The 21,571-nt window shown below is 38.5% G+C and overlaps 1 protein-coding gene across 4 annotated transcripts in view; it reads right to left on the bottom strand.

Annotated features, from left to right (window-relative positions):
- Window positions 1–21,571, bottom strand: part of TMC1 (transmembrane channel like 1) — a 118,868-nt gene that overhangs the window by 22,240 nt on the left and 75,057 nt on the right. For 3 of the 4 annotated variants that reach the window (XM_073228654.1, XM_073228652.1, XM_036991083.2), the window contains 5 exons: window positions 12,207–12,351; window positions 11,409–11,603; window positions 8,831–9,010; window positions 8,544–8,705; window positions 5,862–5,990 (listed from right to left, as the gene is read on the bottom strand). In XM_073228654.1, coding sequence (XP_073084755.1) covers window positions 5,862–5,990; window positions 8,544–8,705; window positions 8,831–9,010; window positions 11,409–11,603; window positions 12,207–12,351 — 811 coding nt within the window. The remainder of the gene's footprint in view (window positions 1–5,861; window positions 5,991–8,543; window positions 8,706–8,830; window positions 9,011–11,408; window positions 11,604–12,206; window positions 12,352–21,571) is intronic. The other variant, XM_073228653.1, reaches the window with a different exon arrangement.

Here is a 21,571-nt window from a genome sequence, read left to right as displayed (position 1 = left end):
TTTCACACTTCTACCCCTTCGTGACTTCTCATTGACTCTTTATCACACTGCCTTTCTGAACTGCTAGATAATATCTTATTCCAGCTAAGAATACCAGTTCATCTTCTAATGCTACTTCCCAGTCCCTCCTGCTAACTCCATCCCACTGCAAGTGACATCTCTAAACCTGGGTTATAAACATCATATATCAGGGCATGAATTAGTCATGATTTGGCAAAATCCTTGAAATCTCTAGAGTTAAGCATTTAACATGATGGAAATCTGGTTGATGGTTTTGAGGTCCAATTGACATGAATTTGAGTCCTAGCTCCACCACTCACTAAGCTATGTATTTTTGAGCAAATTATTAAACATCCTCTAAGCCTCAGTTTACTGTTAAGTAGGAAAAATAATATCTACCTCACAGCATTACTGGTATGACCACACAGAATAATATGTGTAATGTATTTTGTAGACACTGACATATGATAAGCACTATCTAAAAACATAATACAATAGAATATAATTAGGAATCTACTCTGATGGTCTGTCAATTATATGCCATTTCTTTATGAATCATCTTGAGTCCCTTCATTAGATCTCAGGGAAACCTCACAGATTTTCCATTTATAAAAATTTAACAAGGTCCACCTTAAGAATTTAACTTTAAACAAGACACTGAGATTTTAATTTGTTTGAACATGTTCTAATTCCATGCCATGTACTCAGTTCTATTTTTTTCTTAGATACGTGTTAGCTATTTTATTGATAAATAGCAAAGGTAGTTTTAAAGCAAATTAAACGGAAAGGCACTGCATATTGAACTCTTGCAGGAAACCCACAGTTTACAATATGCCTCAGGGGAGTTGTGCTAAATCCAGGGGTTAAAATACCTCCTGAGAGCAAGCTGTTCCACTCCTGAAGAGTCAGTGAACTCTTTAGAAGCACTGAGAACTGCCAGCTATGTTTGGAGAAGTCTTAGGAAAGAAGACTATTACTTTACATCACATGGTCTAACAGTATACTCCTAGCCAGTGATTTTCCCAGGTCATTTCATCTTCATCACTTATACATATATAACTGGAAAAATATACAGCATCATTTTTGACCCAGTTTACTCAGATAAAACCAGTATATAATTCAATATATTTAGCATAATGGCTTTTTCCAGAAGGATACTTCATTACCCTTATTTATTCCCTAACAACATAAATTTAGGCTTTTCACTTTAATTCAGATTCTCAATTTTTCATATGCAAAATAAAGGCATTAGGATAGATTTTGTCAATATTCTACCTGACATTAATATTCTTTGGATCTCTGAATCTCATACTAGAGTCTGCAGAGTTTAGCTTTCACAGAGTTTGTTGTAATAAAAGTGAATGGGATTTTAAAGGTACCTTCTCTATGACTTAGCAATTTTACTTCGAGATATTTCTCATAAGGAAATAATTTGTGCATGCCACTATGATTTATCTATGAAGATATTTCTCTATGTGGATATAAATAACTGTAATCACATTTATTTTAATAAAGTATTTGGTATAGCTTAACTGACAACAAATTAAAAAACTAATTAACTACGGTATGTTCACAAAGAGAATATCACACAGTCATTTAAACCCATGTCAGGGAAGAACAATTACCAACATACAGAAATAGATAGGTAAAAAAGTAGGTAGTCATTAAATATGTATTTTTATAAAAATATATTATATATATATATATTTTAAATGTATATAACATGTGTTTATGAAAATCTATAATACTATGTATAGATACTATATACGTATACACTTTAGCACTTATTTATCTACATATATCTACATTTATTTACATATAAATAAGTATTAGTTCTATACAATTCAAATAACTCAAATAAGTAATGCCATGAGTGGTGGGATTACCTGTGATTTTTTATTTTCATATTTAATTTATACTGGATTTTCCAGACTTAATGAGCTGGTATTATTTTTGGACTTCAAAAAATATCTTTTTAGTAGTGGTGGAAATGGACACATTTTTCTCTTTGATTCCTGAAAGGAATCTCAAAAATATCTTCTCCATTCATCTCAGGTTCTCCTTCCCTTCATGACAGGTACTTTCTGGACTCATATAGTCAGGAAGTCAGCAGAGTATCAGAGAAACATTCCCATCAGCCTCTTCCCTTCAAAACAGTCCCACTTCAGGTTTGTGTATCTCTGCCTGCATTGCCCACATTTTCCATCTGCTGCCCCTGCCTTAAGCTGTCCTTCTACCATCTTCCATCTCCATATCTTGAAATTTCTGATCTTACTTCAAGACTCAGTTCAAATGTCTCTTCCTCCAACATGTCTGCATTTCTAATCTCTCCCTCATTCCCTTTCTCTCTGCCCAAACCCCCGCCCTCAAAGTCATGAAGCAACTGGTTTCTCCTATGGTATTTATGGCATTTAGGGCATTTACGTGTTCTGCTTTTTAGTGACAGTGGGCGCTTGCAAGGTTGAAAAGTATTAAAGAATGTGAGAACTGATGAATGAATATTCCATCTGAAGAGGACAATGGTTTCTCAGCTCCAGCCACCTTCCTTTTAGAGGGATATGTTGTCAGGCTTTGCAATATGTCAAGAAAAGCAAGAAATCTATATTTTTTTAAGTGTAAAACCCCTAGTTTTTAAATAGTAGTAGTTCATTAAACAAATAAGAAACACTCTTCAAAATGAAGGAAAAAAAATCTGTGTGCTGAATTTAGCCTTGCAGGCCCAAGTCTGCAACCTCTCCTTAGTCTTACATCCTTTCCCTGTCTATCCTTTGTCACCAGCACAGAGGTTTGCTCATAATGGTTTGCACCAAGGAGGCACTGAACTGCATAAACTATCCAGTTGGTGGGCCAGTAGTAATAAGACCACATCAAAGATCCATCATCCAACCTTAATGTTTGAAAACTTGTTTTGATGCTGAAGAGACTTTCAAAGGTAACATGGAAGAAAATTCTTTCTCTATGACCTAAAACAGTAACTGGTCTTTTTTCCTGTACTTTGTACTAACCCAAGAGCACTGTCAGCACTCAATAAATAATAAATTATAGTCATTTAATTATAGCTTTTATGCATCCAGGTCATGTTTTATTGACTTCATATTTGAGGCAGAATTTTCTAGCACTTAAGAAGACAGCAGTAAGGGATCCAAGGCAAGCAGACGCCAGGCAATGGTCTAAGAAAGAAATGGCAATTTTTATATCTACCTCAGGAGAGCTGAATCAGGCAAGCAAAATAGAAATGAAATCAAGCCAACTGAATACCTCATAGCAGGGCGTGGGAAAGCAACGCAATAGCATCCTGGATCTATAGCATTACCTCACGGCCATTGACCAGAGAACATTACCTAACTGCTTTTGGCTTATCTGAGAGGCACTTTCAGTAAGGATGCTAGAGATGACCTTAAAGTCAGATAGCCAGGCAGAGGATTTAGCCTGGAGATTTGAAAACAGTTCTGCATGTAGGACCTTACTGGAGACTAGAGGACATGAGACAGGATGGAGATCAGAAGTGAAGGATAGCCCCTCCCTAGTGAGGAGAGAAACATTATTGGCTCAAGAATACTAAGGTAGACTTGACTCCATGGGCACATCCCTGAAAGTAGGCAGAATTCTGTCAAAAGGTGGTATTGCCTTGATGGTACTGGGATGTAGAGGTTCCACACTAAACCAGTCAACACAAAATGCTGCCATGTGACAAATATAGTTCTAAGCAAGAGGTCACAGCCTCTGTTTTCACAGAGCTTTCATTCTAACAGAGACAGAATTAAAATGTGTTCAAAAATGATATGTCAATAAATATTTTTCCAGAAATAACATACAGGTGGCCAACAGACACATGGAAAGATGTTCAACATCATTCATCAAGGAAGTGCAAATCAAAACCACTATGAGATATCACCTCACATCTGTTAGAATGGCTTTTATCAAAAAGACAAGAAATCACAAGTATGGGTGAGGATGTGCAGAAAAGGGAACCCTCCTAACACTGCTAGTGGGAATGTCAATTGGTGCAGCCACTGTGGAAAGCAGTATAGAGGGTCCTCAAAAAACTAAAACTAGAATGACTGTATGACCCAATAATTCCATTTCTAGGTATTTATCTAAAGAAAACAAAAACACTAATTCAAAAAGATACATGCAGCTCAATGTTTATCACAGTCTTATTTACAATAGCCAAGATTTGGAAGCAACCTAAGTATCCATCAATAGATGAATGGATAAAGAAGAGGTAGGACATACACACAATGGGATATTACTCAGTCATAAAAAAAGAATGACATCTGTCCATTCATGACCATATGGGTGGACTTAGAGGGTATTAACCTAAGTGAAATAAGTCAGACAGAGAAAGACAAATACCATATGTTTTCACATGTAATGTAAAACTTATAAAATAGAACACATGAACAAACAAACCAAAAATAGACTTGCAAATACAGAGAACAGAGAACAAAATGGTGGTTCCTTGGGGGAGAAGGCTGAGGGAATGTGTGAAATAGGTAAAGGGGGTTAAGAGATACAAACTTCCAATTATAAACTAAGTCACAAGGATATAAAGTACAGCATAGAAAATATAGACAATAATATTCTAATAATTCTGTATGGTTTCAGATGGTAACTATACTTGTCTTGGTGAGCATTTTGTAATGTATAAAATCATCAAATCACTATGTTGTACACCTGAAACTAATGTGATATTGTATGTCAACTATTCTTCAATAAAATAATAGAAAATTTTAAAAAGGAAATGGTGAATAATTATGCACAATATGAGGAAAATAAAAGTGTGTTAAAACAGAGAATGTGTGGTAGGTATGTGAGATTGCACAGCCAGAGAGGTGCTCCAAAGAGTTGACATATTAGCTGAGGCCTGAATGACAAGGGAGGAGCAGGTAGCACAGACGTAAGGACTGTCTTGTGTTTGAGCCTAAGAAAGAATTCCAATGTTTGAGAACTTTCCAAAGCAAGAGGAGAAGAGGTAAGAGAACAGCTCAGATAGAAGGAAAAGAAACAGACTAGATAGGGTATTGAAAGCCCTAAACAAGGGTTCAGGATTCATTCTAAGTACTTACGAGCCACTGGAGGATTTTAAGCAAATGAGTACTATGAACCCCCCAGCTCATGTTTCCAAAGATGACTATTTCATTTGCAGAATAGGGACAGTGGACGCTTGTCAGTATGTTAGACTGTGGGGTGGTATGTGCTTTGCTGCTGCCCTAAGTTTTGTGGGGGGGACTTAACTTGATCATAGAGGATGAGCTGATGATGAGTCAATACCTGTGGGGTGCAGAGAAACCTGTGCTGTTGTGGGAAAGGAAGTCATGGCCAGAATCCTCTCCACCACCTGCCAGAGCCCTGGGTCTTCCTTGAAACTGCACAGCCCCCTGCTTGTGTTCTGCTCAACTCTTACACAACTGTGAGCTTTATGAAGCAAGTCCCATATTCACTGAATCCTTCTATCCCCAGTGAACTGCACAGTGACTGGCACATGCAAGTGTCTGGGACTTTTTTAGTAGAATTCAAAGGAATTAACAGAATGTGCAGTTGATACTACCCACCTTGCCCTGCCAAAAATGCCAGCAAGCTTCACGGGGCAGAGGTGGACGCTGGGTCCAAGATCTGAGTTCACCATTTTAACAGGCAGGTTGAGGGCCACTGCTCTAGTTGTCCTGTGATAATTTTACTGGAATATTGTGAGCCATGATACTCAAGGCTGATGCCCTTGTGAATTAAAACTATATTCATGGGATTTCATGTACTGACATCTAAAAGGTACCTTCTAAATTCATCTTCTGGTGCAGTGTGTATAAATGACAAACCACAAAGGAATAATTTGACAAGAGAACAATGAATATCATACTTACATAGCCATATTCCAAATCCCAGCACCAGCAGTAATTGCAAAACCTCACAAAACATGCCCGGAGAAAGTCCCCAATGAGGATTGTGACATAGGTGGTCAGAACATCAGAAACAGTCAGCCGCACAAATTCCTGTTGAGATATTATCTGTATTACGAAGAGCATTTCTCCCTTAAAATGATCCTACCGTGGCATTAATATTGCCGTGCTTCCCAATAACATTGCTTGAAAACTGCAATTCGTGGTAAAGAAACTAGTAGGCATATCTAGCAGGCGAAGAAAGTTTCACCCCTATTTCATTAGCCTAAAAATAATTACAGTTGATCCTTGAACAGCATGGGTTTGAACTGCCTAGGTCCTTATATGTGGCTTTAAAAAAAAAAAAATAGCTTTGGAGACTTGTGACAATTTGAAAATACTTTTTCTTCTCTCTAGGTTACTTTACTGCAAGAATATAGTATATAATACATATAGCATACAAAAACATGTGTTAATAAACTGTTTATGTTACCAATAAGGTTTCAGGCCAACAGTAGGCATTCCAAAATCACAGTAGCAAAAGCTTCTTTCTTACTGAGGAAGTTTTATAAGCATAACACAAGAACCAAAAATAGGAAAATATTAACCACACAGAAGTTTAAAACTTTAAGCTGGTAAATAGCAATATTTGTAGTGAAAAGAATATCTTGCAAAAAGTATTTGCAGCACACATGGTAAAGGATTAGTTTCTCTAGTACATTTAAAGGTTTACAAATCCATATGACAATAGATGGGCAATCCAATAAAGAAAAAGAATTGACAAATGGCACAAATAAACTCTCAGAAGAAAATACCCAGTTAACTAAAATGCTGGAAATACTTAAATTTTCCTAAGCAGTGTTCTAACTGCCACATAAATAGCAGGAGAGAATTCAGATATTTGATTAAAATGTAAAACTATTTATGCACATAACATAGGAGGAAGTGGTATATAGCTTGAGATATATAACTTACCAAAGAGGTGATATGAGAATTCAAGGAGGTAGTGTTTGGTATATTAGAGGCACTCAAATAATATTAGCCATTTTGGTCATTCTCTTAAGCTGTTGGCTGTTTTCTTTCCTTCCCCAAAATGCAGACCTCAGGTCCCAAGAACAACCTGCTGCCTACCTATCAAATGCCTCTGGCTACATCTTGAGATTTCCTGGAGAGATAAAGGAGCTGCCAAAGTATCTTATATTCAAACTCACAGTTTTGAGTCCTACAGCATCCTTGAGGAAACAAAGCAGAGGGCATCCATGTAGGAGAAGAGCAAACATCTGGAATGTCCTCAGAGAACAAAGAGCGAACCTTTGGGATGCACTCCCAACATTACAGGTAAAGCGGCTGCCTTAACTATTTCTCCTGGAGTCACTTACTTTTTTAAGTGGCTAAAAGAAATCTTTCCAGGTGCATGGATACAGATATTGATATATCATATATATCAGGGTTTTTGTGCCCAGTGTTCTTTCTGTGCCCAAGGATTCCACCTTCCTCATCCACATTCCATGCAGAACCACAACCCCTTCCCTCGAGTCAGCTTCTGCAGACCTGCCATAAGAGCTGAGCGCTCCTTTAGAGAAGGGAAGGTGAAAGACAAGGGAGGAAGGCAACTACAAATGGCAACAAGGAAAGATGAGGAAGCAAAGAAAAGCCTTACAGACAGGATTTTTTTTATAAAGGACAAGCCAGACAGCATAGTCCAGGGACTCCCAAAGAGAATTAAGGAAGTGACTTTTCCTTTATTTTAAGTCAGCATGCATGGGATTATCACAGACGCTTCTGTATAATCAGAAACACCAGTGTGTTCCTAGGCTGCAGTGGCATTCACGTCGAATGAATTGCTTCCTCTTCCCTAGAGGCAGGCTGCCTCAATGGTATTCTTCAGTGTTAGTACTTTTAATCCTACTAATAGAGCTTTGCCTGTTAAAGGGTAGGTTTCTTGGCTCACATGCCATTCTGCTTTCTAGGATATACAGAAGAAAACACTTCAAACTTTGAGTTTGTGAAAACTATGCATCCTAATTTTTCATTTCTTTCAATTTTTTGCGGAAGATTTAGGGAGCACCATGACCAGACGTGGCTTCAAGAAGCTTTGAAACACCGAAACTTATGTACTCCTGTGCATTGACCTCCTATGCCTGCTGTGACAAATTACCACAGACTTAGTGCCTTATAGCAATACTAATTTATTTTCTTAGAGTTCTTGAGATCAGAAGTCTAAAACTTACTTTAAAATCCCTGGTGCAGGCAGCAGGGGGGGATTCTGTGTACTTGCTTTTCTCCATTTCTAGAGGCTGCCTGCATTCCTTAGCTTGTCCTCCTTAGCATATCACTCCAACTTAACTAGGTTCTTCATTTTAACATAAACAGATAGTGAATATCTCCTCACACCATTAAAATATATCATTTCTTTACCCACAACTATAAAAGTAGCATAAAAGTAGTACTTACCTCAACAGATGGACATGGCAATGCATGAGATAATATATATGAAATTCAGAGCCAGCACATGGTAAGCATTCAAAAAATCTTAGCTATTCTTTATTAGTAAGAAATTTTTAAAAATAGCCCACACTTAGAGGAGAAATATAACCTGCTCTTTCTTAATCCATTAATTAAATTGCTTGTGACATTACATGTCTCACCTTCTGTTTGTGACATTACCTGTCCCACCATTGTTTCCCAGCAGGGTCCTCGAGGCACATCTGCAGGGTGCACAAAAAAGGGGGGCCCAGTGCTATTTCCAGTGAGTGATGCATTGTAGGCCTTGATCATGTTGGCTTCCCATAGGGTGATATTGGCCTTTACTAGCTTCTCCTCTTCAATCTAGAAAGCAAAGTGATGGAAATAAAAATGAAGATAACACAGATTTTACAGGCATTTCTAGCACTCTAGAGATTGGGGATGTAAGAACACACCGATGGTAAGAACAATCCAGACACAAGACTTACCTTGTTGTTAATCTCATCCATCAAGGCAAGAATAAATACATACAAGTTGCCTAAGAGAAGAGCAAAAATGCGCCCCAGCAGCCATTTCAGAGCAATGAGGGGATGGTAGTCTTCCAATTCAGCAAATAAGTCAAACAAGGTTGGACAGAACATCCCTAAGAGGGACATGACCATGTTCATCTACAAGAAGACACAAGAGATGAACTAAATTAATAGTGTTTATAAATGATTATTCCTTTCCTCCAGAATTTTGCAAGATTCCAGCTAGCTACTTTTAATCTTTTACAAGAGAAAAGATTTCATGCATTTTAAAAATTTGATCATAATAAAATAACAAAGACAGTATTCAAGTCACATTTTCAAGGTGTGCTTATGTATGTGCAGGTAAAAATAGTCTGTTTCCTGACAGAAGGAGGGATGTAATTTATGTCACTCTCTACCAAAAGAAACACACAACTGTTCTGCAGAGTGACTGATTCTTATTTGGTGGTATACTTCTCAACAGAGCTTCCAACGGAAATGGAAAATGATCTTCTGGAGGAATGAGGTCCAAACTCTTTCGCAGTTAACAGCATATGTGCTAGTTTAATCAGTCAGAAAGGCTGACCTCCCTGAGATGGGACCAAATACTGAATTCTGGGGAATGCAAACTGTTAGGGGCAAAAAAAAAATCAGGAATGGGATTTTAGCAAAGAACTGGTTTAAAATGTCAAAGACAAAAGAATAATGAGAAAGAGAGTGGGAACAGAAATAGGAAAAGTGGGGAACATCTCCTAACTGTCTGGCACCCTTACCACTACATTATATTATTAGTCTAAATTAAATCAAAGAGAAGAATCAGGTCCATATATTACTTTTATGATGGGGAATAGATTCATTTATATGAAAAAGGATTTCAAGTAACTCTGACAACTGTCTTTCCTAAATACCTGGCTCAGACAATCACCACTAAACTTTTCCTATTTCCCCCAGTGGACTCCATGTTTTAAATGGTTAGAACTACCAGATTATATTTAGAAAATAATTGTCAATAGGTTTTTCCCATTTTTATTAAGAACATTATATAAGCATGACCAACAGGAGCTAAAAATCAGCATGACATAATATAAAACCAGCATGAATAATAACTCAGCAGAAAGTAAAAAGTTGGCAGATTGTTTGCATTCTTATGTAAGGTAAACTTAAGTCCTTTCATCAAATTTGTAGTTATTTATAAATCCCCATTATTACCTTTGTTTGGCCTCTAGGATTCAGGGGTCCCCGAAAATGGATGTTAAACAGGTTCTTACAACAAGTGACCTTTGTAATAATAATCAACTATCCATCCTTTACTATGGTTCATTTGTACAAAATTAACATCCACATAAACCGTGAACCAAATGGCATGATGATTTTGCTTAAAATTACTATCACAACTATAAGAGAGAGAATTTTGACAACAAACTTAGTAAATGTTTTGAGGTTCTCCTCTGTTTTAAATTTTTAAAAATCATTCTACCTAATGCCTCTCTATAGGATTCCATGAAATGTCTGTGTTGTTACAGTCTCTTAAATGTATGGTCTCCCATCTCCAGAGCTATCACTTCCGATATGCTTGGAGTATTTTTGTTTGGAGTCTTCTGTTGTATAAGTAGACTATATCATTTTCTGTGCAAGATTTTTCTAGGAAATTTCATGCTTATGAAGACCTCCTTAATTTTTTTGGTCTATATGGCTCTGCAGAACTTTTAGTGTGGAAGTCTATACTTCAGACAATCTAAATCTACAAATACTTTGAAAATGCTCAAGTTCAGAATGGTACCACATCATATGCTGGAACATTCTATGAAAGGAGACAGCACAACACATGATCAATTATTTCCTGATTCTAAATATCTACCACTGACCTCCTTACTCTGACCTGCTAAATGGCATATACACTGAGACAAATCACAATCATAATATTTCATTCCTGGCCAATCGCTGGCCTTCCTCATTTAAATAGCATTTGGAGGGGGAGGAAATAAGTCAGGGGGAAGAAAAGGTGGAGGCATGCAGTTGGGCTGCTAGTGAAAGACAGACAGAAGCCCAGATTTGCCCAGTGTAGGGGAGGCAATCTGAATGTTTCCAGTGAGGTAAACATAGGAACCAAGGGCCTTATTATCACTGCTTCAAAGAACTAGGGCAACAGTTGGATCTTTGAATGACAGCTGCAGGATCTACAGAGAAAGCAATACAGGGCCATGGAAAAAGTGTTGGGCCTGAAATCAAGATTCCTAGGTTTTACCTCACTCTTCTCCATGGTTCTGTGATCATGAACACATCACCTAATGTCCTGAGATTCATTAGCCCCATCTGTAAAATGTACTGGTTGGAATATACATGTTCTAATATCTCTTCCAACTCTAATTTTCCATAATGTCACAAAATGAAAAACAGACAGTAGACACATTTGGAAATAGGACTGGAACAGAGTGGAAAAACATGCAACAGAGTTGGTTAACTCTCAGGGCCATATTTAATGTTCCATCACAGAAGCATAACCCACAAAATCGCAAGTGTCAGATTCTAAGCACATAAAAAGCATGCAGAGACGAACTTCATTTTTTTCCCACCACCCAAGGGTGTCAGGATCTTGCTGCGCAAATTCCTGGGATCGCTTCACAGCCCAAAAGATGAGGTATCCACTCCCACCAAGTGTTAGAAACACGAAGAAGTTAGCAAGAAATCTCAGGAATCTGATCAAGTGGACATTTTCTTCTACTTGGGCTGCTCGTTCTTCTATTATAGCTTCCTGTACCCAGGCAAAACAGAAAAAGAAAGGGGGTGGGTATCTGAGCTTCAAAATGTATCAGGAATTATTTTTGCAAACTTTAGAATGTGAGGAATGAAAAGGTAGTCTAAATCTGGGATTCCACAAACCAGGTAAGGATTGCCAGCCAGTGGAACAAGTAAGAGAAAGAAGGAAGAATTTTTACAAACCAACTTTGATTGATCTAATACTCAGATAAGCTTTCATTCTAAATTCTCTTTAAGTACAGTTTTTTCAAAAACTGCAAAATAATATGGTAGTCATTTTAAATATTGAGCTAACATTCCTGTAAATAATTAGTGAACATTGTTCTATTATTTAAAATATCTGATTCAAATTACTAATGGTTTCCTGTTTCAAGCCAATGGCATTGTTTTATTACCAAATCCAGAGAAGAAATAATGCCGTCATGGGTCATCAGATATTTTCCAGTCATAATCAGAACCCTGCCCAGAACCGATGCAGACATGATGAGTTAATCTGTCTTTTAATTGTCAAGATACTTTGCTAGCTAGACCATATGGAATAGCTCCAATTTTACTCTTAGAAATACAAAGTAAAGGCTCTTGGAGTTGGCATCTTTACCTTAAAGTTCATTGCGATAGAATTGAATTTGTTATCTGCTGTTTCAGGATTGCCAATCAGGTAGTCCCAGCTCGTGAACACCTTCCAGCTAAAGTTGAAAGTATTATCATCACCACCCCCATCATCACCAATATTTTTGGTCATCCTGTAAAACAGGGAGTTTAATTAAGGAACCAGAATACCAAAAGAGGGAGGCAGGGGGAACAGGGAGTGGCAAAAACAGCATAATTATAGGTAAACTGGAGAAGCAATATCTGAAAGATGGATGTTTTTGATAACCAGAAAATCAAAGTTTATTTTTAAACTTTGTTTTTGTTTTAATTTTTTTAACTGTTCATTTTCCACACCTTTAAGTTTAAAAGACTAGCAAGCATTGGTGATTTTAATAATTAAACAGGTTATATAAAAATAGATGTTTTTTTTTATCCCTAAGTTGTTTCCTTAGTGCTGTAGACTTGGTTCTTAACCTTTTGTGGGATAAAAATCTCTTTAGAAATCTGGTGAAAACCATGGGGTCCCTTCCCAGGAAAAAAATATGTACAGACTCTTAAACTATTCTACACAATGTTTGCTGGTTTCCAGACCCCCTGAAGCTTAGGGATGAACTAACCCCAGTCCAATAAGGAAATTTCTACATAGATTTCAATCCCACTGAGAATCTCCTCCCAAGTGACCGAAGGCATGAAATTTCTCTATACTCTGCAACTCTTGACCAAGTATCAAGATTTTTATCCTACCTCATGTCATGTGCTTATATATACCTAATCAGTGGGGGGTTTTTACTTAGAAAATTTAAAATCCATTTACTTACAGGTTTATTTCAGTGGTGAGAGAGATCTATATTCTACTTACTCCACTTCCTTTCTTTCCCTAACCCTGTAAATAGCAGAATTAAAATTTCATATGGCACATATTATAAAATGGTCCCATGAGGTTTTGGTTTTTTAAATAGTAGAGTGATAGGGACTGAAAAAGAAAGGGGAATAAGAGCATAAAGCTGACACCACAGGCTGGCAGGCATTTAAATCCCCCACTGTAGGTCCCACTCCTTACAGAGGTTTATGTATTTTAAATGGACTCATTACAAAAAATAACCAAAAATAAGTATTCCATACATCAGTCTACCATTTAACCTTTTGCAATAGGTGTCTATGAGTATCATCATATTTGTCTTTCCTAAAAGCCTAGAAAAGGTCAAGGTAGTTAACAGTATTCTCCTTTGATAGATGGGGAAGATAAGGGTTAACATCACAAAGTGATTTGCTGGACACTGTCTAGCAGAAAACTACAGAGGCAAGCAAGGCCTTAGGTTTTCTGACTTCGTTCTGGTGCCCAAGCTAAGACACCACGAGATATGCTGAGCAATATAAAAGCCTTTTTGTAGGCTGAAAAGGGTTGAAATCAAACACTTTCAGTGGTTTAACCTGGGGAGAAAATTATTTATTTGATTAATATACCACCACCCATTTTTATGCTGTCACTGAGCAAAGCACAAGGTCTCAAATAAAAATGCATGCTTGACTGATGAGTTTTGAATGGAATTTTACCACTGGCAAAATGATGTCGTGGTAGACAGTGTCCCAGAGAAGGGAGCTCACACTGGAAAGCCAACTGGGAAGGTCCAGCATGCGGGAATGGAAAGTAAAAAGGGAATGGAATGTGGAAAGGAGGGGAAGGATATCAGGGACAAACTGCTCACAACACATTTTTGCTGAGAGATGGTCCTGATAGCTATGAAATGCCCCATGGCAGCTCTACCCCTTGCCTAGAGAGGAAAAAGTATACATAATTATGAAAATTTTTTCCTTCTCAAAGAGGCTAACCGTTGAGTTACTGTATCTATGAGTAGCAATCTCAACATATAATTTGCTTTGCTGGGAGGCTGTAGAAAGGAACTGCTGCACTTACCCCTTTGCCTAGGGTTTTATACTGAACTTCTCACACTGAACTGCAAGGTCCTATCTCCACCTACGCACTGGAATTACCTGATCATTTTGTGGATGCATATGTGGGTTTTAATAAATCAAATAGATGCCTCCATAAAGCCTAAGCCAGCTGGGTCATTACAATGTAGCCTCTGCTAAAATGAGAGTCAGGAAGAGGAAAAGGGTTAAGAGGGAGGTAGGAAGCAATTCTCTAGAAGCTCACAGGATAAGAACACCACATAAGGAAGAAAAATTATAGCGGGGACTATAGTAAACAGCATATACTACATTACATTCTTGAGAACAAAGAAACTACAGTAAACATTTGACTGCAAAGGAAAACATATATATATATACTTATGTGTGTGTGTGTTCGTGTAAATTCACAGTATACTGTACTGCATACTATGAGGGCAGGGATTTATTTTGTTCAACATTAAATCTTCAAACACCAGCAACAGGCCCCTCACCTCCACCAACTGCCCAGAGTAATCACTCAATAAAGAGTTTTAAAATCAATGAACAAATATATGGGTTGTGATTCTGGAAGTAAACTTAGCACTTCGAAGAGTCTCATTCATATAAACACATATAGCAAAAATGGGTTTCACATGGTACAATACATACCATACGCCCTTTACGCTGTTGCTGTTCAGTTCTATCCTTGTCGACATGACAGGTTTGATAATTTCACCTCACTTTGTAAACATTTGCTATTCATCCTGGATTGCTACTACCCTTAGTCTATGCTTACAAGAGGTGAATTTCATGTTGCATTTCATAATCTTAGAGGTAGCTCATTAAGCAATAATATGAAAAGGAACATGGTCAATTTAAGTTTCTCATACTTCACCACTTTCTGCTTGAAGCAGAAAATCCTTACGTTTTGAAACAAGCTGAGGAAGAGAAGACAATCATATGCTTTGATTTTCCAGGACTTCCTGTCCTGTAGACCAACCCCCTCATGCTTCCAGAGCCTGCTGTAGAGTCTGAAACCCATTGTTAGAGACTTCAACCTTGTTATCTCCAGCAAAAATATATCTGAGAAGTAATATATTAAACTGGAACCTATGAGGGGTTGGATTGCTTTTCTCTGAGACAGCTAGCTAAGAGAGATTCCTGTGGTAAAGAAAATTTAATTAGGAGAAGGTAGGAGAAATAATTCTGAGGCTAAGATCTGTGCAAGAATATCAAAAGACATGGAGGACTTTTATTAAGGGTATAAGAAAAAGAATAGTGTCTGGGTAAGCAGATACAAAATAAATGAAAAAAGTGGACAGAGCACTGGTAATCTAGGTAGAAGGGAGAAGATGCATTTCACTTATTTAGAAATATTATGTGAGGTTGGTTAGGATTTCAATGTGAATTATCTTATAAGGTAAAAACATAGTTTTGATAAGGTTAATTTCATTTTGTTTTGTTCTGTTTTTACAAAACTTTTGACCACAGGAGTTACATGAAGTCCATATAACTTCAAAGGAATTTGGCAACAGTCAAGGAACACCTTTACTTTGGGCTGCAAAACTTCAAACTGATGAGGACAACGACGTACGAAAGGGCTGATGGTTTCATGTTATGTAACTTGACACTGTACTGTATGAATTCGCTTTTAATACTTATGTAACTATTTACTGTGAAGATCTCCAAGCTTCTGTTGTGGTTGGTAATGTACACTGCTCTGGAAGGAAAAAAGGAAGGAAAGAAAGATGGAGGGAGGGAGGGGAGGCAGGAAAGGAGGAAGGAAGGCCCTGAAACTAGGATGACCGACCATCTTGGTTTGCCAGGGACTGAGTTGGTTTCCAGGACCTGAGACCTTTATTGCTAAATCTATTGGAGTCCTAGGTAAACAAAGTTAGTCACCCTACCTTCCAATTTCCCTATTAGGAGTTAAAAACAGGTGTGTGTCACCACAGAGTGGTTGAGGATGCGGGGGACAAACAGTATGGGCAAAATGACAAAACCCATCAGTAGCCTAACTGATTTTAGAGCTCAGGCTTCTGCTACATGATTTGAGTAATGTATCTCCAAAGCCATTCATGTTTATTCCAACAATATTTTCGATGGGGACAGGGGGAGTAGATTTAAATGATTCTGTACATTTATAGTCCACCAATTCTTTTTCTACTAAGCCTTGTCCCCAGGGCTAGGAGTGGGGTGGGAGTCCTGGGGTCCATGCCAGGGAGGGATGAAAGCCAGGCTGGTTTGGTTGACATAATGTGGGTGACTTTGGGGAGAATGTGAAAGTGGTGCTCTGTAACTGTCCTAAATGGAATCTTTGACCTAATTTTAAAAAGTTGGCATTATCTCTATAGCTGCATTAACCAATATGGTCACCAACAGCAACATGTGGTCACTGAGCACTATGTGACTACCATAAAATACATACAAAAATTCAAAGAGTTAGTACCAAAAAAAAAAAAATTATGGTATTTCAATATTTTATATAAACTTATTATGTATAATAAAGATTTTATCTGTCAGTTTTATTTTGATTATATATTAATATAATGCTTTTGATATAGTGAGTTAAATAAAACATACTAAAATTGATTTTACCTACAGATTTAATATGGCTACTAAAAATTTTTAAATTAGACATATGGTTTACCTTGCATTTCTTCACACAATGTGGCTATAGATACTTTAAATTTATCTGCCTGAAAATTATAATAAACACACAAGTCTATTAATGTACAACTGCCTGACCATATGTGACTGCCTTTTCATTGGGTTTATTAGGTGACCTCAATTCTTCCCAGGCTGGCTTTGTTTGATTCTTCACTAAACCTATGGATTATAATCCTAATAAAATGATTAACATCTGTCAGTCACTTACCACATGCTAGGCATGTTCTAAATCTTTGTTTGTATTAATTCCTTTAGTCCTCATGACCATCCTAAGACCAACATGTTATTACAACTCTAGAGAGAGGGAAACAGGAGAACAGAGCACTTGTGAAATTTGCCAGAGATCTTTCAGCAAGTGGTAGAGTTGGGATTTGAATCCTTGCAGACTGCCAGGGCACACAGACTCCAAAGAGCCTCTGAGAAAAGCTGAGGAACTACACACACAGCAGCATGCTTCCCCAGGCACTACAGAGACAGAAGGACCAACAGGAAGCAATGCCCATGTGGCCTCTGGAATGCAGCTGGCTGTTGTGACTTCAGTCTTGCTGAGTCAAACTGACTAAAAGACTAGAAATATTGTAGAGTTTGGAACATGGTAGTAATTTATAAAGTAGACAGATACCTTATATTTAGGATCTCTGATTACATTTGGACAAGTAGATCGATGTTTTGGATGTGCAATCTCCATTAAGGACTTTTGTCAAGTCCTGAGAGGACTTGAAAACTAAATTTGATAATGTTCTCTGGCCAACCCAGTAAGTTCAGTAGGGGAAGACATAAAACATGCCACAGATGGGGCTGCGTCCACCCCACCATTTCCTGGCCTTGCCATTGGAATGAGGAGGGAGATGTCTAGGCTGGCATGTGCATACAGTGAGACAACGAATTTGACTGGATCTATACTGTTGGAACTCAGTCAGGAGTTGGGAGGGGTGCAAGTTGTAGCACTCCAAAATCTTATGACTATAGACTATCTATGGTTAAAAGAACATATGGGATGTGAACAGATCCCAGAAATGGGTTGCTTTAATTTGTCTGATTTCTCTCAGACTGTTCAAGTACAGTTGGACAATATCCATCATATCATAGACTAATTTTTGCAAATGCCTAGGGTGCCTAAATGGTTTTCTTGGCTTCACTGGAGATGGATGGTAATTATAGATTTGCTTTGTTTATGTCACCGTATTCCTATTATGTTAACTTGTTTGTGCAAGTTAGTTAGTAGTTTAAAACCTATACATACTTAAGGTATTCTACAAGAAGATATGTCAAAGAAATAATCAATCCTCCCATGTTTTCTTCCATATGCTACCTCTATAGCTTTTCTTCTTCCTTCCTAATTACAACCCTTAAATAGAATTCGTGCCTCATATTGAATTTACCGAGTATCATAATTCCTCCAGGTGGTAAAGATACCTCGAGACAAGTGCTGGGCATAGAAGCCACAGGGCATAAATCTGCAAAGAAGTAAAAAGCTAACCTTTTCAAACAATATGGCTTCTCTCTCACTTACCAACTTTACATTTCCCTGTATGGCCCCGGAAGATGACTGGTTAGCCAGAGACGGGTAAGATTCCTCAAGGGAGGAACAACCTAAGACAGGCACAGTCGCAGGGGGGCCATCAGGTGAGAAATTGGGGAACAACAGTGGTGAAGCTTAGAACCTCACTCCCCCCTGTGTTGAGAGAAAGCTTCTGCATCCATGGATGTTTTATTGCTCTTGTCTAGCTCGGATTAGCACATAGTCTACAGGCACACACCTGATCATCTACAATTGCTCTCTTACAACACTAAACTATGTTTTCTACCTTTATCTTGCATCTACCTACCACTTCAGCAGTTTATTCAAAATAAAAATAATAGGATGGCGGCGTGAGTAGAGCAGTGGAAATCTCCTCCCCAAAACACATAGATCTATGAAAATATAACAAAGAAAACTCTTCCTAAAATAGAGACCAGAGGACACAGGACAACATCCAGACCACATCCACACCTGCAAGAACCCAGCGCCTTGTGAAGGCGGTAAGATACAAGCCCCGGCCTGGCGGGACCTGAGCGCCCCTCCCCCCGGCTCCCGGCGGGTGGAAAGAAACCGGAGTGGTTTTTTTTTTTTTTTGACGAGTGCTTTTTGGAAGCCTTAAAGGGACAGGGACCCCAGTGCTAGGGAGGCAGGGCGGCGGGACCGGTGGGCGGGTGCCTGGGACCAGCGCCTGAGGACAAACAATATCACACGTTTTTCCCTTTTTTTTTTTTCTTTTTTGGCGGGTGCTTTTTGGAAGCACCCTTGAAGGGACAGGGACCCCAGTGCTAGGGAGGCAGGGCAGCAGGACTAGTGAGCGGGTGCCTGGGACCGGCACCTGAGGACAAAAAAAATCGCGTGTTTTTACCTTTTTTTTTTTTTTTTTTTTTCTGTTTCTCTCTCATTGTTGCTGTTGTTGTTTTGGTTTGGAGAGTGCTTTCTGGAAGACTTAAAGGGGCAAGACAGGACATTTAGACCAGAGGCAGGGAATCTGGGGATCTCTGGGCACTCTAACCCCCTGGGCAACAGGGAGCACAGAGGCCCCTTATGGAGATAAATAGCCTCCCGGCCGCTCCCCCTCCAACGGGGCTCCACCACTTTGGGGGAGTAGCCCCAGCCAGGCCACGCCCACAGCAACAGCGGAGATAAACTCCATAGCAAATTGGCAGGTAGCAGAAGCCCTGTCTGCACACAGCTGACAAGCATAAGCCACTAGAGGTCACTATTCTCCCAGGAGAGGAAGGCCACAAACCAACAAGAAGGGAAGCTCTTCCAGTGGTCACTCATACCAGCTCTGCAAACTATCTCTATCACCATGAAAAGGCAAAACTACAGGCAGACAAAGATCACAGAGACACCTGAGAAGGAGACAGACCTAACCAGTCCTCCTGAAAAAGAATTCAAAATAAAAATCATGAACATGCTGACAGAGATGCAGAGAAAAATGCAAGAGCAATGGGATGAGATGCAGAGAAAAATGCAAGAGCAGTGGGATGAGATGCAGAGAAAAATGCAAGAGCAGTGGGATGAAGTCCGGAAGGAGATCACAGATGTCAGGAAGGAGATCACAGAAGTGAAACAATCCCTGGAAGGATTTATAAGCAGAATGGATAAGATGCAAGAGGCCATTGAAGGAATAGAAGCCAGAGAACAGGAACGTATAGAAGCTGACATAGAGAGAGATAAAAGGATCTCCAGGAATGAAACAACACTAAGAGAACTATGTGACCAATCCAAAAGGAATAATATTCGTATTATAGGGGTACCAGAAGAAGAAGAAAGAGGAAAAGGGATAGAAAGTCTCTTTGAAGAAATAATTCCTGAAAACTTCCCCAAACTGGGGGAGGAAATAATCTAACAGACCATGGAAATACACAGAACCCCCAACAGAAAGGATCCAAGGAGGACAACACCAAGACACATAGTAATTAAAATGGCAAGGATCAAGGACAAGGAAAGAGTTTTAAAGGCAGCTAGAGAGAAAAAGGTCACCTATAAAGGAAAACCCATCAGGCTAACATAAGACTTCTCGACAGAAACCCTACATGCCAGAAGAGAATGACATGATATACTTAATGCAATGAAACAGAAGGGCCTTGAACCAAGGATACTGTATCCAGCACGACTATCATTTAAATATGATGGCGGAATTAAACAATTCCCAGACAAGCAAAAGCTGAGGGAATTTGCTTCCCACAAACCACCTCTACAGGGCATCCTACAGGGACTGCTCTAGATGGGAGCACCCCTAAAAAGAGCACAGAACAAAACACACAACATATGAAGAATGGAGGAGGAGGAATAAGAAGGGAGAGAAGAAAAGAATCTCCAGACAGTGTATATAACAGCTCAATAAGCAAGCTAAGTTAGGCAGTAAGATACTAAAGAAGCTAACCTTGAACCTTTGGTAACCACGAATCTAAAGCCTGCAATGGCAATAAGTACATATCTCTCAATAGTCACCCTAAATGTAAATGGACTTAATGCACCAATCAAAAGACACAGAGTAATAGAATGGATAAAAAAGCAAGACCCATCTATATGCTGCTTACAAGAAACTCACCTCAAACCCAAAGACAAGCACAGTCTAAAAGTCAAGGGATGGAAAAACATAGTGCAGGCAAACAACAGTGAGAAGAAAGCAGGGGTTGCAGTACTAGTATCAGACAAAATAGACTTCAAAACAAAGAAAGTAACAAGAGATAAAGAAGGATACTACATAATGATAAAGGGCTCAGTCCAACAAGAGGATATAACCATTCTAAATATATATGCACCCAATACAGGAGCACCAGCATATGTGAAACAAATACTAACAGAACTAAAGAGGGAGATAGATGGCAATGCATTCATTTTAGGAGACTTCAACACACCACTCACCCCAAAGGATAGATCCACTGGGCAGAAAATAAGTAAGGACACAGAGGCACTGAACAAAACCCTAGAACAGATGGACCTAATAGACATCTATAGAACTCTACATCCAAAAGCAACAGGATATACATTCCTCTCAAGTGCACATGGAACATTCTCCAGAATAGACCATATACTAGCTCACAAAAGTGTCTCAGTAAATTCCAAAATATTGAAATTCTACCAACCAATTTTTCAGACCACAAAGGTATAAAAGTAGAAATAAATTCTACAAAGAAAACAAAAAGGCTCACAAACACATGGAGGTTTAACAACATGCTTCTAAATAATCAATGGATGAATGAACAAATCAAAATAGAGATCAAGGAATATATAGAAACAAATGACAACAACAACACTAAGCCCCAACTTCTGTGGGA

This window comes from Manis javanica, chromosome 2 (genome assembly GCF_040802235.1).
Source record: "Manis javanica isolate MJ-LG chromosome 2, MJ_LKY, whole genome shotgun sequence".
In the NCBI taxonomy this organism is placed as follows: Eukaryota; Metazoa; Chordata; class Mammalia; order Pholidota; family Manidae; genus Manis; species Manis javanica.
This window is presented reverse-complemented; position numbering and strand designations above follow the sequence as displayed.